A 17256-nucleotide genomic window follows, 5' to 3' on the forward strand; every position below is an offset into this window, starting at 1 on the left:
ATTGGCTCCTGATACCCCTAACCATTACAACACGCACATCTCCAAACCAGTCTGCTGATACTAATATTAATGCTGTAACTCTTTTCATCAGATATTCGGAATACAGGTTTTACTACACTAAAATTCCAATGCAAATGCTTCACTGCCCATTGGCAATTTTACCATAACCATAATGGCCTCACCATTGACATTGTTCAATATTCCAGTTTTTATCATTTTGCAAAATTATTTTTTGGGGAATATGAAACCCCTATTTTAAATTTTCAAGGGGGGGGGGGCAGACACAGAAAATGCAAAATTGAGGGAAATGCTAAACCCCCCCTAAAAAATGAGCAAAAACAAACTTAATTAGCATATATGATTAAAAATTGCAGTCCTCGTCAATACTTTGTACAAAATCTAAGTGAAGGAAATTAAATGTTTATACAACAATCTTTGGTAACAAATTTCATCAATTCTTTATACATTGAAAACATGAATTTTTTGAGAGATCACCCTTTGTGCTCACCCAGGAAAAAAGCAAAAGTTGATTACCTTGCTGAATTATATCAAAAACATCACAGCAGCTAAGGGGTTAAACTATAAGTGCTCAAGTTAAAACTATAGAACACAAACACAGAGAGGAGACAAAAACTACAAGTCAGTCCCAATGGACAGGAGACAGCTAAAAACAGGCACATGGAAAAGGGCTAAAAAAAACACCATGCAGAAATTGAGGTCTGAAACTGAAAATGGCCTTCACCATATTGCTTCAGAGGATAAAAAGTGAAACATGGTCGACAGCCCGCGCGTCATTTGCTAAAACGGCTGATAAATCAGACAGCAAACTCAAACTGGAATGTAAATTGTTAAAGGCCATGCCTGCAGGAAGTGGTGGAAAGTTAAAATTTGGGCACAATGTGTACAAAGTGGTGGGGTAGCGCCACTTACCAAATGACTATGGGAGTGCCCAAGACATGTCTGCTTAATAACCACCATTGCTGTTTAATTTTCTGCTTACCAGTTTTTTAGGCTTGATGAGAGAAACATATGTAAAAATTGAATTTCCTTCCCCACTTGATGTTACAAGCTTATTAAATTACAAGCTAATCAGAAGTTGGTTCCTGTACACCACAGAAAAAAAGTAAATTTGAAAGAAAGCTCAGTGACTGGAGTTTCACTTCATGCTTTGTGTCATTGGTGCCATTCTTTCCAATTTATAATGTGTGGTGCAAAGCATATAGGTGTGCATTTGTTGCAACTCTACTGTGTCAGATTTGAACACCAAAGTCAAAATGAGCTACCACAAAACCCCCTCACTCTACTTTCATGCGACATCTCTGTCATCGCATACCATCCGTACGAAAAGTGTTTTCAGCACTTCACAAAACACTTTCACCCCTACCTGCAATCCCGACACTGAAGGGCTACTCCCTCTCTCCACACATCCAGTAGGTGAGCTCATTTTACAAGTGTTAGTGTAGTGTGGCGTGGTTGCTCTGCTGGAAAATTGGGCGACTTAACAAGTCGCCAGCTAACAGCACTCCAATTTAAATGGTTGATGATTGATATTGTTGCTGAATGCAGTATATCATAATTATGTGCAAAAAGATGACAGTTATATGTAGCACAAGAAAAGGTGGTGGCTTGTCCCTTCATTGCATATTGGCTTGATCCTGAAAATTTTGCGTTGACTGTCGTTTTTCCATTACTCCTGCAACCTAATGGTAGCAGTTTCATAAGCGTGCAGTGGAGCTATAGTCAGTCGGTAAACTGAAGAGCGAGCGAGCAAGCGAGCGAGTCCCCACTCTGCCAACTCAGCACGTCACAAGGAGCTTCTAGAGGCTGTTTCACAACGTAGTATCGGCCCTGCCGCGGTGCGGGATTTAAATCTGTGGCGACGCCATGTACAGATACGTCTCTGTTGCATTTATTTTTAGACAAATGTGTTAAGACCGAAAGGAATGCAAAAACTGATAGCTTCTTTCGAAACACATCAGCACAGTAAATAATATAAGAACAGAAGTCAGGATTCTACTACAAACATAGAACCGAATGCGTGTTCATGTGAATATACGTGCTCTATTGCTATTCATAAAACGAACCGCACATAATGCAATCAATCTGTAGAATTTAAGGCTTGTTCTTACTTTGTGTTTCTAATGAAACATAGAAGTTTCCTTTGAAGGACTGTATTGAAACTTGACAATTCTTGCAACATGAAGAGTGTTTAAAAAGCAAGCAGAAATTTATAATTTTGTATGTTAGTCTAATTTGCACTACTTTTTTAGCACTGTCTTCATAAACATGTCTCAAAAGTATGTGTGCAATGTTATGCATATTGGCTATTTACTCTGTTGTCAGTTATCAAAAAGATTATATTTGTTTTGGTAGTATCAACGATTATTTGTTTTGTATAAAAATAGACTTGAGAATCTGTATTAAATTTTGTTGTAAGAATGGAATAAAATTGTGACATTTTGAGAAATGATGAATATTGCTTTTGGTGAGCCTGTTATGAGTAAACCAAGAGCATGCAAGTAGTATAAACATTTGAAAGTTGGTCTTAAATGGCAGTAGTTTTAGTAGTTTTACAAGTATGGATGAGATTAAAAATGCACAGTTAGAAGACCTATAAACTATCCCCAAGAAAAAGTTCCTAAAGTGTTTCGGGAATTGGAAAAAAGCACTGGCATAAGTGAATGGGGAATATTTTGAAGAATATAACATTGCTATAGACTAACAGATAAAGTTCTTAGCAAAAAATAAGTTAATATGCAAGCGCACCTCTTATGTCAAGCTTTCTGCTTAGAAGTCCACAATCGAGGCATGTGTTTCACAGGAAATTTCAGCACACCACTTATTTCCACGTTCCTTCTTTATGCATCCTATTGGGCAAGGCTGACGTTTGCATAAATTGCAGCCGTTTGGTTGGGACTGGTAATATTAACCAATAGTTCTTTTTGCATTGCCTCTAACATACGCTGTACTAAAATTAGAAACGATTGAACGCTCATTACTCGGCAAATATTTCCTCCTCTTCGTCTTCTACACATTTTCTTGCAATACTAGACAATTATCCATCACTTCCGGATATCTAAGTTTATCAGTAAGTATACAAAGTTAACTGACACTGGCAACTAAGATCCTACGAACAGAAACGACGTATATCACTGCATGCTTATCTACACCGCTAGACAGGTAACAGGCAACAAATTTTGGGTACCCCTGTAGTCCGGTGGCAGCGTTCTTCTGGGAAAGGCCACTTCCCCACCAAAAGTGCTGCTCGCTCTTGAGTTTACAGACAGACTATAAATGCTGCAAGTTCTGTTGCCAACACCATTTGTTGATTACATTAGCATTTCCTCTCTTGTCACCTCTCTCCACAGCAGCGTAAAATATTCCCTTAACTCCTCCACCACCCAAGGTGCAAACTGTGTGTCTGTGCCACTTGTTCAGTCACATTAAATGTCAAATGGAAGAAAATGGGACAAAGTCAAGCGAGATGTTGAGTAAGAACTTAGAATCGAGGTAAACCTTACTAGGAAGAAGTGTACAATCGGGGAATTTTTAGCATTGATCTTTTGAGTTTTTCACAGGGGCTATGAATTTATGGTGTAGAATCGCAAAAAAATAAGACTGGAGAACTTAAAAATTGAAGTTCAACTATAAATATGTATACCAAAATCATGTCTGCACATCGAAATAACACCATTTCTAACACCAAGAACTTTGCAGTGTCATTTTTCCATAACAGCTATCTTGGGCTTATGCTACTATTGCGGTGACAACCTCAACTAATTACATTATTATTGATATCTTCCCAAGGCTTCTGGAAATTACTCATCAGATTGCATTTAGTCCAGTACTCCACGAGGCTCCATTATTTTCCAGATTTAAATTTCAAGACTTAATTGCTTTGAAATGTTGTACAAAATATGCTTAGTACTACACCCTGTACGATGTTTTTTCATCCAAATCTATATTTCATAAGCCACTTCAACTGTACTTTTTAGCATGCGCAGCACCAGCAGCAGCATTTGAGACCTGTAGACATGTGACAGAAGTCAATAACTACACTTAAGAGTAGCTCTTACATTAACAGTGCATTAATTTGCCTATCTTGTCAGAGTAGCACATTGTGACAGAAGTTTTACAATATTCAAGAATTTTGCCATTTTCTTGAAACCAACAAGATAAATTTACATCGCAAGTTCAAATCAGCCTTTGGGTTGGCACAGCTTTATTGCAATATAGCAAAGAAGCTTTCATGAGGAATCAATATGTAATGTTACCAAGTCTCTCAAATAGACTTCTTGCTTGTTGATCAAACGATGCGGGATTGGTCTTACTCCTGCCACTACAGCAGATCTGAGAGAAAAACTATTTCTGTGCTTTTTATATTATTAATGATGCTTTTAAATGCGTGCTACTAATAAAATGCATTTAAATCAGTGCTTGTGTCTTAAAATCTCCATTCCATTGACTCATTTATCAAAATTTCCTCCCTCTCACAATCCATCAGCTGCAACAGATCCCTGTACTACAGCAATTTAGAACCATTGTATTACCAGTAGTCAAGAGATTCATGTACAGCATTAAAAAGTCCAAAATAAAGACTCGAAGATATGGTAAACTTTCTTCACAACAGTCACACCATCTGTTGAACAGGCCATATTTCAGAAAAATCAGGCCACGAGTCAGTTATACCAAATTTACACGTGCGAACACTGTGGCACAACTGGGTACTTTTTGCTAGACTATTTATATTACAATTTTTAACTTTCGTGAATGTGGTTAAGGCAATCACCGTGTAAACAGTTTGGTATGCCAGTCTGCACGATTTCCAGTGACCTAGAGGTGCTTTTATTTTTCTTTTATTACATTAATTTAAAATCATTACCGATACAGATGAAAGAATATTTTCACAATACCACTAATTTTATGACTCCAATGATGCTATATATAAAAATAAATCTGATACTTACCCTCCTTAGACATTCTGGTGTCAGCCAATATTTCATTTAATTCTTTGGTATAAACCTATGGATTTAACCTCAGTCTCAACTGTTCATTCTGTCAAACCATATTAACCCTGTTCTAGTTTAGTACATATATCTGAGTAATATACTTGTTTGCAACTGCACTTAAATATATATTGGAGTACTCCATGTATCGGTTACGTAACATATCTTTACTGGTAGTGATGGAATGAGAATTTAAAGCCACAAGTGTTCATGAGTCAGTATTACAATGTCATTACATCAGACCAACATTAAAATCTCATAAAACCTGAAATGTGCAACCTATTTCATTAAATCTTCACCTATTTTTACACTGTTTGCTATTTTTTCTTTATTTCTCTGAACTGTTTGATGTGAAAACAGCTGTAATTCCATCTATCTTACCACAATACATCAACTTTCACATTTTACATAATGCTTATCTCCATTACTATATTCATTAAATTTATATTCTGTCCCACTTGATATCTGAACCGATGCAATAAACTAGTGTACAACAATCTTTATTTTTGATAAAAAAAACTTAAGAACGTGCTGTTACAGGAAGTGTTGCAACAAGGATACAATTTTTTGATAAATTGCTTGGTACATCACAGAAAGAACTTGGGTCAATTAAATCAATATATTTTCATTCATTATCTGAGTATATCTACTCAATTTATGTGACACTGCAGATGTCCATGAGTCAACAGTTTCAAATATTTAAAAGTGTCATTTTCTTATTTCTATGAATATTGCACCATGGCAAGACAGCACAAAACACAGTAAATTTAAAAAAGGAAATGAGCAAACAGAGGAAAAGTTTCTTTCCTAATCACTTCCTTTCACGAGTGCTAACATTAACACTGAAACATCTTCCAACCTTAAAACTGCTTTTTGAATGTTTTGCATTGTCTTATTGTCTCACTCCACACATCACATATCATTACAATCCAATCAAGTTGTCAGTGCTATGAAGGTGAAAGTGTTGGTGGTGGTACTGGCAGCAGCAGAAACAGCCTGGCACACCTAAAATTTCACAAAGATAGATATGAGTTACATTTCATTTATCATAAAACAAAATACTGAAACTAAACCAGTGTCCCCAATATTGAACAATTACTCCAATAAAACTTAATACACCCTTACAACAATGCCATCATAAAAAAATTAGTTTTGTAAACTATGTGAAATCAATGTATATAAATGATGAAATTTAAAGTGTAGAAAGCACATATTCTGTGAGACTTACAGTAAGAGCAGTATGATTAGTTTAAAATATATTAACTACTAATAACACAAACTATTTGGAAAGTGTGGTACAATTTACATGCCAGGATCATCAAAACCAAAACTATTGACAACATTATAGTAAAAAACTAATATATGGCATACTACTAAATTTGCAAGAAGGTTTGATGGCTCTAAGCACTATGGGACTTATCTGAGGCCATCAGTCCCCTAGACATAGAACTACTTAAACCTAACTAACCTAAGGACATCACACACATCCATGTCTGAGGCAGGATTCGAACCTGCAACCGTAGCACAAGAAGGTTCATTCAGATAGAACTTTTAGTAGCATCTCCCCCATCCCATTCAATTCCTACATGTACATAATTATGACCATTCTAATATTTCATGGTGGTCCTTGTTCCCATTTTAATAAGCACAATCTACAGCTTGAGTTTCAGATAAAACAGCCTATATCTCCAATTATTAATTACTTCTACTAATTACATGATGCATACACTAAATTATGTTGACAACTCTACATAACTAAGCAGCACAGAATAGTAATAATGAGCTTTGGGCTCACATAGAAATGAATACTTCATCAACCAAAGTAATTATTGCAGAAACAAAAACTGTCCCAGGCTTACAAAAACTGACATTTTTGCTCTTACATGCTCCAACTTTGATGCAAAATTTTTATTTAATTCCCAAATAGGCAATTCAGACCACATCGGTTTATCTTGATATGCCGAACAGCACTGCTGTAAATAATGTAGGGGTATGTAGCATGAAAATTTTTACATATGTGGTCCTGGAAAGCAGCAGTGCACAATAACGCTGAGCATTATGGCTGATGAGACACAAGTTGCCACTGCTTGGGGTTTAGAATGAAATACCCTTCCAAAGCAATAAAACTACCCTGCTGGTATTATTTTAACACCTCACAAGGTTACACTTCAGTAACTTGCAATGGTATTCATTTCTGCTCACAAGGTACTAGAAACTAAACTCTGTCCAAACAGAACAACTGACTGCCATTCATCCTTTGCTGATAGTCTAAACGACCATATTTTCAATTAGTAAAACTCAAATTTCAAGCCAAACATGTTGCTTCGTAGCTCAGTGAATTCATGTGAGATTACAAATTAAATAGTCAAGAGTCAATTCTCAGTTGGTCCAGGCATATTTTTGTTACTTATCAGTACTTTCACCTCTGGCAATGATTTGTGTATGCAAAATAACCAAGTTACAATGTGGCCTTGAATCCATATTAAACTGTAGATCCCTATGTAATGGGCTGAAAAAGTCACTTCCAGAGATCAAAGGTCCAAAGACATAGGAGCAGACATAGTAAAGCACTGAGATGGGAAAGCCAGTCTTTGAGTCCATGACAGTTTACTTACAAAATAAGCTACACTGAAACATACTTGATACTTATACAAACCTGAGATCTGTGAAGTGTTCAGTATCTCCTGCCACCTCCGCCATAACCACCAGAACCGTAACCACCTTTCCCACCTGTAATATGAAAGAATTACCTTTCAAATGGCCAATATGATTTAACACTAAATGAAGGAAGAAAAAAAATTGTTACATGGATGTTACAGGCATGCAGCCCACAGCAATTTACAGCGTAAAACTGACCACAAAAAACAATTGCAGCTTTTTAATGTTAAATTTTTGCAACAAATGCATAATTCTGTACAGAATCCTTTAATTTTTAAAAAAAAATGATAATCAGTACCAGACAAACCCTGCAAAAGTTGTTCCTACGTGTGAATCAGATAGTGATATTTCTGATTTACTCCAAAATCCTAAAAGAATTCTTGAATTTGAAGATGTTTTACAGTCAATGAAAAAATAGTAATATATACAATGAGCCCAAAGGCATTCATAATTTAAACCCTTACAGCATTTAAATCCCTAAAAACATTAGTATTTGAACTGCTCATAAGCCGTCAGTATGACTAAGGACACACTTCCACACAGCAATGGCAAGATTTTACTCTCGAATACAGCAGCTTTGTAGTCAGTTTTATGTTCCTTCTTTTCATCATTTAAAGAAATTTAAAGATGGACACGTACATATGAATGTACACACTTTTACAAAATGGGATATTGCCCAAAAATTCATAGCAGTTAAAAAATCTTTACAGTGCCACGTTAACATGTGCTTGACACTCTTAACAAATACTACAAACCATAGCACATGTTTTGTAGCAACTTAAATTGTAAACTGAAGCACTTTGAGACAACTCTTTCTTATTGTCTTTAAATCCAAGATTTGCCACAAACAGAAAATCATAATTTTAAAATGTGACCAGTTCAAAGTTAACTATGCTAAGGTTTATAATGTATCACCACACTTTTACACTGAATATGGACTTACGAGATCGATCTGCTGAGTATGGGCCTGGTCGACCCCCTCCACCACCACCACTACCCCTCATTGGTCCACCGCCATAACCACCACTGCCGCCACCACCACCTCCTCTCTGGTATCCACCACCAAAGTTATCATCATCCCAGCCCCCTCCACCTCCATAGTTACCACCACCTCCTTGGCTGTCCCAACCACCCCTACCCTGGTTATCCCATGGGCCATCTGAAAAAATAAAGATTCAAAGTAAACATTTAAAAATCCATATCTTAGTTTCTAAGAACAAAAATAAAATCAATCACCAAATTTGAGTTATTTATCTTCAAAATATCCACACAAGTAAAGCTTTAACTGACTGAAAGGATACTAATCAGTAGTTTTGAAGATTTAGGAAGTTCCCCAAACAACTACAACACATATTGGAACAATTTATGCCTGCCATCTGGGCGCCAAGGACATTCTTGGATCATTCCAGCAACTTACAGAAGGCTGAGCCCAGCCTTCCGCATATAGTTTCAACGAAGATCAAAATTTGTAGCGTTGTCCCCAAAACTGATCATAGTCCTATGGTTCCGAGTCCAGTTGAAGGCCTGAACCTGTATTAGGGTCGATTTCCGAAAATGGATCCAGTAATGTATATTCCTCTACTCTTTTGTGTATTTGTAATTTATCTCTAGTTACAAAACAAAAATACAATTAAACTTTCCTTGCAATGAAAGGTCAAACCAGCAGCATATTAATAAATGACCCTTAACACACATACCCTACAGTGAACTCTGTTAGCCCAGCCCTCGTGGAATGGCTCAAAGTTAAATTATCAGTAGTCAGTTACAACTGAAAATTTTTTACTGTAAACAGTAGAGGAGCCACATACACTGCTCAGGATTCAAGAAATGCCCATTTGCAATATCTAATAAATGTTTGTGGTAATTGTTGCCATGTTTCTGCTAACTCACAGAAGTTTTTTCTCGAGTAATGAAAATTTTTCTTTTTGGTAATGCTCTCAGATGATTTTAGATTCAAGATTTATACGAAAATATGGAACCATTTTTAAAACATACTTTGTAAACTTTGTTTCATTATAAGGCCTAAAATAACCAATTCTGAAATATTCTCTACTGTAGTAAACAGTGAAAATAACAATATTCAATTACACAGTGGAATACAGCGAACCAACCACACCCGTGTATTACGGTGGCCATGAGCTGCTGTGTGCTGCTATTGCTGATATTTTTATCATGATGCTCAACAGCTGGAATCACTTGTGCATGATGAAAAGGTTGAACATTCGCAAATGCGCATATCAGGTTTTCACTGGGAAAAATATGTTACAAGCAAGACACTGTAAAAGTTAATGTACATAATTGTAGCCAAAGGCTCTGAAAGGGTTAATTTCATGAGCAAGAAATTTATCAAAACATTGTGATGATTGATAATTATTTGTTTAAAAGGACTAAATTACTGGGTCAGCAGTCACTCCATTTCAGCACAGAAACATGTAGAAATGTAAAAAAAAAAAGAAGATGGGGACTTTGGTCTACCAGATACATAAAGAAGTCAGAGTTTAAAAAGGGTGTTACAGTAGTTTTAACACGATAGGTAAAAGAAAATTGAGAACTCGGGCAGCATTGTGAACGAGAGGATCTAAGGGCACAACAAGGTGAAGGAGGAAGAAAGTAACCTATAGTTGATGGGACGCACACGTTGCAGAGGCAGCACCCCCACTTACGGCACTAGTGAGTCGCAAACCAGCGTTACATTTAGAATGGACATGGCATCAAGTGCTTCTGTATGTCAAGGAGCACAGGAATCTGATATCTGTGATGCACAGAAGCATTGTGCACTGCAGATTCCAGATGAATCAAGTGATCTGTGATGGATCAGAAGGACCGAAAGCCACTTTGAAATTGTGAAATATGAACTCCAGCTCCACGGAACCAACAAAGACAGCGACTGATCATTCGTTCGAATAACTTACACAGCCCACTCAGAGATAAGGCCAATAGATAGTTAAAATATGCAGATCCTTCCTATGTTTCAGGACAAGAATAACAATACCTTGTTGCCATTGAGAGGCAAATTCTCCTTCCTACCAAATATGATTAAAAAGTCTGAGGATATATTGTATACTGTAGGCATGTAATATGTCAGAGCACTCAGTTGTGGATTCTGTACAGTCCAAGGCCTTTATCTTGATACTCTGCCAAAGCACTGTGAAACTCCCATTCACTAAAAGGGGCATTGTGTAATAAGAGAGCCATGTACAAGGACAGATAGGTGGTGGCAGTCAGGTGTTCCCAGGTCACAAAATGAGGAGCATTAATTACTGCAAGCAGACACTTCAGCAAAGTGAACCTCAAAACAGTTGGTAAATCCACGAATCAGTGCAGATGTTACCACACAAGGATGTCAGATGGTGAATGGGCACAAATGTGGCAGAGATCAGTCCACACTCGGGACAGTGGGGTATGAGATTGCAAAACTTTTGCCTGGAGTCTCTTGAATGTTATTAATTATCCATTGAAGGATGGCACTTGTGTAGTTCAATTCCCTAATATCTGTGGCTACATCTTCAGATCCTCATGGTACCAGCAGTCATCGGAGGAGTAGGCTATCATTTTTGCTGCAGCATGAATAATAGTATCAATAGTATCTTGTACCACTTTGTCAATATCCGTCTCACAACTGGCTAAAAAAGGAATGGTAGAGGAGAAAGCCTGCCAGATATAGCTTTCCAAAGTGATCAACGTGGAGCATATTGCAGATGTCTGATGGAGAGGGAGAGAGTGACAGGAAAATGGTCGCAGTCACAAATATCGCCAGACATGTCACTGAACCAGAGATAAGATACGTAGGCTGCAAACTGTGAGATGAACAGTTGATTATGTCCCGTGAGCTGCACTGAAATGTGTTGCAGCTCCAGGGTTGCATAAGCACACACCCAATTCTTAAAGGTGGTGTTCTACTACCCGGCCTCTGAGACAAGTGTCGTCACCGCACAGACTGATTTCTGTGAAGATTCAAGTCCCAAGTAAGAGGAATGGCGATGGTAACTGTTCCATGAAGTAACAGCTCGTGGTAATGAAAAGGTCCGTCTGGGGATATATTAACATTACAACTGTCGTCCAAACTGACAGACACTAATGGCCATGGCTCTAGTTCAGTGGTACGGTACTCCTGCTCACTGAAAGTATCAGTTTATAAGGGTAAAAACCCCACTGGACACAACACTAATGCAACTGGTACAGTATGGTTTGTAGTTTTTTGAGCAGGAAGGTATGTTGCCCTAAACCATGTTTCCTGTAGTGCTACACCAATTACAGAATATGTACCCAGTCAACCATTCCAGGTATGTGGACAGAACTCGCACAGCCTCAGAAAATATTTTATCATTCTGCTTACCCTTCTTATCCTTGAGACACTTTTCTGTGAAGATTTCCCCACTTTATCTTCCGGGAGATGCAAGGACCACACACTTCCTCTGCTCACAGACAGACTGCTCGTCATTGTCCTGAGTGTGGGTACTTTGACAGGTGTCTTCGTCCCTGACAACACCAGAAGATGACTAGGCTTCTCTGACCACACTGATGGTGTGGGAACCACCAGTGCTACTGGAGTATAGGGTGTGGAAGGTGACACGCTCTCCCCCAACTGTGGGGCAGGCCCTGGAATATGACCAGGCCAGGAGATGCCTTGCGAGACCTTGTCATTGACAGGTGGTAAAATGTTTTATACAACAATTTCAATATTCCCCCATGAACCATAGACCTTGCCATTGGTGGGGAGGCTTGCGTGCCTCAGCGATACAGATAGCCATACCATAGGTGCAACCACAACGGAGGGGCATCTGTTGAGAGGCCAGACAAACGTGTGGTACCTGAAGAGGAGCAGCAGCCTTTTCAGTAGTTGCAGGGGCAACAGTCTGGATGATTGACTGATCTGGCCTTGCAACACTAACCAAAATAGCCTTGCTGTGTTGGTACTGCGAACGGCTGAAAGCAAGGGGAAACTACGGCCGTAATTTTTCCCGAGGGCATGCAGCTTTACTGTATGATTAAATGATGATGGCGTCCTCTTGGGTAAAACATTCCGGAGGTAAAATAGTCCCCCATTCGGATCTCCGGACGGGGACTACTCAAGAGGATGTCGTTAGCAGGAGAAAGAAAACTGGCGTTCTACGGATCGGAGCGTGGAATGTCAGATCCCTTAATTGGGCAGGTAGGTTAGAAAATTTAAAAACGGAAATGGATAGGTTAAAGTTAGATATAGTGGGAATTAGTGATGTTCGGTGGCAGGACTTCTGGTCAGGTGAATACAGGGTTATAAATATAACATCAAATATGGGTAATGCAGGAGTAAGTTTAATAATGAATAAAAAAAATAAGAGCAGGTACACTACTACAAACAGCATAGTGAACGCATTATTGTTGCCAAGATAGACACAAAGCCCACACGTACTGCAGTAGTACAACTTTATATGCCAACATGCTCTGCAGATGACGAAGGAATTGAAAAACGTATGATGAGATAAAAGAAATTATTCAGAGATAGTGAAGGGAGACGAAAATTTAATAGTCATGGGTGACAAATTCGATAGTAGGAAAAGGAAGAGAAGGAAATTTAGTCTGTGAATATGGATCGGGGGTAAGAAATCAAAGAGGAAGCCACCTGGTAGAACTTTGCACAGAGCATAACTTAATCATAGCTAACACTTGGTTCAAGAATCAAAAGAAGGTTGGATAGATGGAAGAACCCTGGAGATACTAAAAGGTTTCAAATAGATTATATAATGGTAAGAGAGCCAGAGATTTAGGAACCAGGTTTTAAATAGTAGGACGTTTCCAGGGGCAGATGTGGACTGACCACAATCTATTGGTTATGAAATGTAGATTAAAACAAGAAACTGCACAAAGGTGGGAATTTAAGAAGATGGGACCTTGATGAACTGACTAAACCAGAGGTTGTAGAAAGTTTGCGGGAGAGCATATGGGAACAACTGACAAGAATGGGGGAAAGAAATAAAGTAGAAGAAGAATGGATAGCTCTGAGGGATGAAGTAGTGAAGGCAGCAGGGGATCAAGTAGGTAAAAAGATGAGGACTAGCAGAAATCCATGGGTAACAGAAGAAATATTGAATTTAATTGATGAAAGGAGAAAATATAAAAATGCTGTAAATGAAGCAGGCAAAAAGGAGTACAAACTTCTCAAAAATGAGATTGACAAAAAGTGCAAAATGGCTAAAGGACAAATTTAAGGATGAAGAGGCTTATCTCACTAGGGTTAAGATAGATACTGCCTACAGGAAAATTAAAGAGACCTTTGGGGAAGAGAGAACCACTTGTATGAATATCAAGATCTCAGATGGAAACCCAGTTCTAAGCAAAGAAGGGAAAGCAGAAAGATGGAATGAGTATATAGAGGGCGTATACAAGGGTGATGTTCTTGAGGACAATATTATAGGAATGGAAGAGAATGTAGATCAAGATGAAATAGCAGGTATGATACCGCGTGACGAGTTTGACAGAGCACTAAAAGACGTAAGTCAAAACAAGGCCCCAGGAGTAGACAACATTCAATTAGAACTACTGACAGCCTTGGGAGAGCCAGTCCAGACAAAACTCTGCCATCTGGCGAGCAAGATGTGTGAGACAGGTGAAATACCGCCAGACTTCAAGAAGAATACAATAATTCCAATTCCAAAGAAAGCAGGTGTTGAGACATGAAAATTACCGAACTATCAGTTTAATAAGTCACGGCTGCAAAATACTAAAACGAATTCTCTACAGATAAATGGAAAAACTGGTGGAAGCCGACCTTAGAGGGAAGACCCGTTTGGATCCCGTAGAAGTGTTGGAACATGTGAGGCAATAATGACCCTACAGCTTATCTTAGAAGCTAGATTAAGAAAAGGCAAACCTACACTGCTAGCATTTGCAGACTTGGAGAAAGCTTTTGACAATGTTGACTGCAATACTCTTTCAAATTCTAAAGGTGGCAGGGGTAAAATACAGGGAGCAAAAGGCTATTTACAATTTGTACAGAAATCAGATGTCAGTTATAAGGGACGAGGGGCATGAAAGGGAAGCAGTGGATGGGAAGGGAATGAGACAGGGCAAAATAGAGAGGATATAAAATATAGACTGGCAATGGCAAGGAAAGCATTTCTGAAGAGAGAAATTTGTTAACATCGAGTATTGATTTAAGTGTCAGGAAGTCTTTTTCAGAAAGTATTTGTATGGAGTGTAGCCATGTGTGGAAGTGAAACATGGACGATAAATAGTTTAGACAAGAAGAGAATAGAAGCTTTCGAAATGTGGTGCTACAGAAGAATGATGAAGATTAGATGGGTAGATCACATAACTAATGAGGAGGTATTGAATAGAATTGGGGAGAAGAGTTTGTGGCACAACTTGACAAGAAGACGGGATCAGTTGGTAGGACATGTTCTGAGGCATCAAGGAATCACAAATTTAGCATTGGAGGGCAGCGTGGAGGGTAAAAATCAGAGGGAGACCAAGAGATGAATACACTAAGCAGATTCAGAAGGATGTAGGTTGCGGAATGTACTGGGAGATTAAGCGGTTTGCACAGGATAAAGTAGCATGGAGAGCTGCATCAAACCAGTCTCAGGACTGAAGACCAGAACAGTTTTTTCCTTTCTTAAATACTGAACATTGCAGTGAATGAGGAGGGTGCGGTTCGAGACAGATGACACATTGAGGGTGTTGGTCACCAAGGGCTGCCCTCATGAGATGCCTATGTAGATGCTCGACAGGTAGCCTCGTTAATGCTGCAGGACATGCGTCTGAACCACTAGCACCTGAAACAGCTCATCTGCGGAGGAAAATAAGGCCTGAAATCACACCTATAAACCATGACTTTAACCTTCTCACACAAAATGTTGCCATCAAAGGCCAGGATAAAAGCTCCAGTGTCCATTGTATTATCTTTGGCTCCCTTATGGATGTGCGGAACAAAACAGACACCACACTGCACTGGATTAGTACACATCTCATCATCAGTTTGCAGCGTTTGGTCCTGGTGGAAGGTAACACATTGAATTCTATTGAGAATGTTATGAGGATAAATGGTGACTGGTACATTTATCTTTAAACATGCCTGAAGTGCAGGCAATTGGTTGGCATGATGTTTTGCTCAGCAAAGATTCATTTCTTATCTTTTCTATTGCTGCAACCTCCCCAAACCAATCTTCCATATTTTCAATGAAAAAGAGTGGCTTTGTTGTAGCAAAAGATCTGCCATCAGTTTGGGAACGTACCAAGAACTCAGCAAATTGTTCACTCCCATTTCTCCTTATCTGGCTTATCTAGAGAAACTGAGAATGTAGTAAATACCGTAGTATGGTAAACCTCTCCTTTAGAGTCACTGTTCCTGACTGCTGAGATGTTTGTGTTGGCAGGGCTACCAATAAGTTTGATCCATGTCACTGCAGACCACCAATCCCAAAACCAATCACTGCAATCGGAGGCTCTCCCCGTGGTTAACAACCTGTCAGGGCAAAGGCTACCTGCCCCAGTAGCTGTTGTCCCGCATCCCAGTAACCTGAAGTTTAGAGGCATCAATGCCTTGGCTGACACAGGGAGGTTACAGGTCTGGCATCAGCAGTGAGATTCCTGTCTTGTCTGAGGGCTACCAGTGAGAGGCTACATGACAACCCCACTGCTACTAACTCGCTACTGTGCTGGATTTCAGGTGCAGTGAAGTATCTACTTGAATGGTAGGTGCGAAAGATAACGGCACACAGTGAAGTTTTTTTCCTGTGGCTTAGTGAAGGGTAAAAAACCTAAATTTAAAGATGGAATTGGCCAAGCATGCGTCATCTGCTAAAAGGGAAGATATATCAGGTGACAGCTGTAAACAGGTGCATAGCAGATTAAAATAGGAGCACTGAAGTAAAAAGTGTCTCACCATCCTCGATTGAGATCAGTGAACAAAGTGGGGGGAGGACCACCACTTAAAAGATGTCGATGGCTAGAAAGACAGTGCCCAATCCAGAGTCTAGTTAAAATTTCTCCTCCCGACAAGGAGGCCAGGAGGAAGAGGTCCAAGCCAGGGAAGAGGTTTTATGTCCCATAATTTATTGGGAAGGGTAGATCAATGTGTATGCCATAAAAGAGCAACACAATATAAAACACTCTGTAGATCAGCCAAGAGAACCATGCAAACAGTGCGCCGAGCATGAGAGATTGCAGCCTTTGCTGCTCTATCAGCTGCCTGGGAAGACCAGCACAGTTTTCTGTCCAACATAAGTCCCAAGAATTTGGCGACATCCGCAAACGGAAGGTCAACAGGGCCTAGATGTAGGGACTGCAGATAAAACTCTGGATGACACCCAAAGTTTACACAAATGGTCTTACTGGGTGAAAAATCGAAGCTGGTTTCGATGCTCCACAAGTGGAGGCTATCTAGACATCCTTGAAGATGTCAGTCAAGAAGGTTGATCCGTTTAGAGCTGTAGCAGATTGTAAAATTATCAACAAAGAGGGAGCCCGAAACATCGGGAAGGAGACAATCCATAATTGGATTTACAGCAATGGCAAACAGTACAACAATTAGCACGGAGCCCTGGGGCATCCTGTTTTCTTTGGAGAAAGTACGGGAGAGAGTAGTGTGCACCTTAAATGTGCACTTTAACAT

At 39.1% G+C, this 17256-nt stretch overlaps 1 protein-coding gene across 2 annotated transcripts in view; it reads right to left on the bottom strand.

The window, feature by feature from the left end:
• Window positions 1–5490: 5490 nt before the first annotated feature.
• Window positions 5491–17256, bottom strand: part of LOC126278327 (heterogeneous nuclear ribonucleoprotein A1, A2/B1 homolog) — a 40784-nt gene continuing 29018 nt past the window's right edge. The window contains exons 5-7 of one of the 2 annotated variants that reach the window (XM_049978347.1): window positions 8608–8823; window positions 7663–7736; window positions 5491–6011 (exon numbers count right to left, since the gene is read on the bottom strand). In XM_049978347.1, coding sequence (XP_049834304.1) covers window positions 7681–7736; window positions 8608–8823 — 272 coding nt within the window. In that variant the 3' untranslated portion in view covers window positions 5491–6011; window positions 7663–7680. The remainder of the gene's footprint in view (window positions 6012–7662; window positions 7737–8607; window positions 8824–17256) is intronic. The other variant, XM_049978348.1, reaches the window with a different exon arrangement.

Source organism: Schistocerca gregaria, chromosome 6 (assembly GCF_023897955.1).
Source record: "Schistocerca gregaria isolate iqSchGreg1 chromosome 6, iqSchGreg1.2, whole genome shotgun sequence".
In the NCBI taxonomy this organism is placed as follows: domain Eukaryota; kingdom Metazoa; phylum Arthropoda; class Insecta; order Orthoptera; family Acrididae; genus Schistocerca; species Schistocerca gregaria.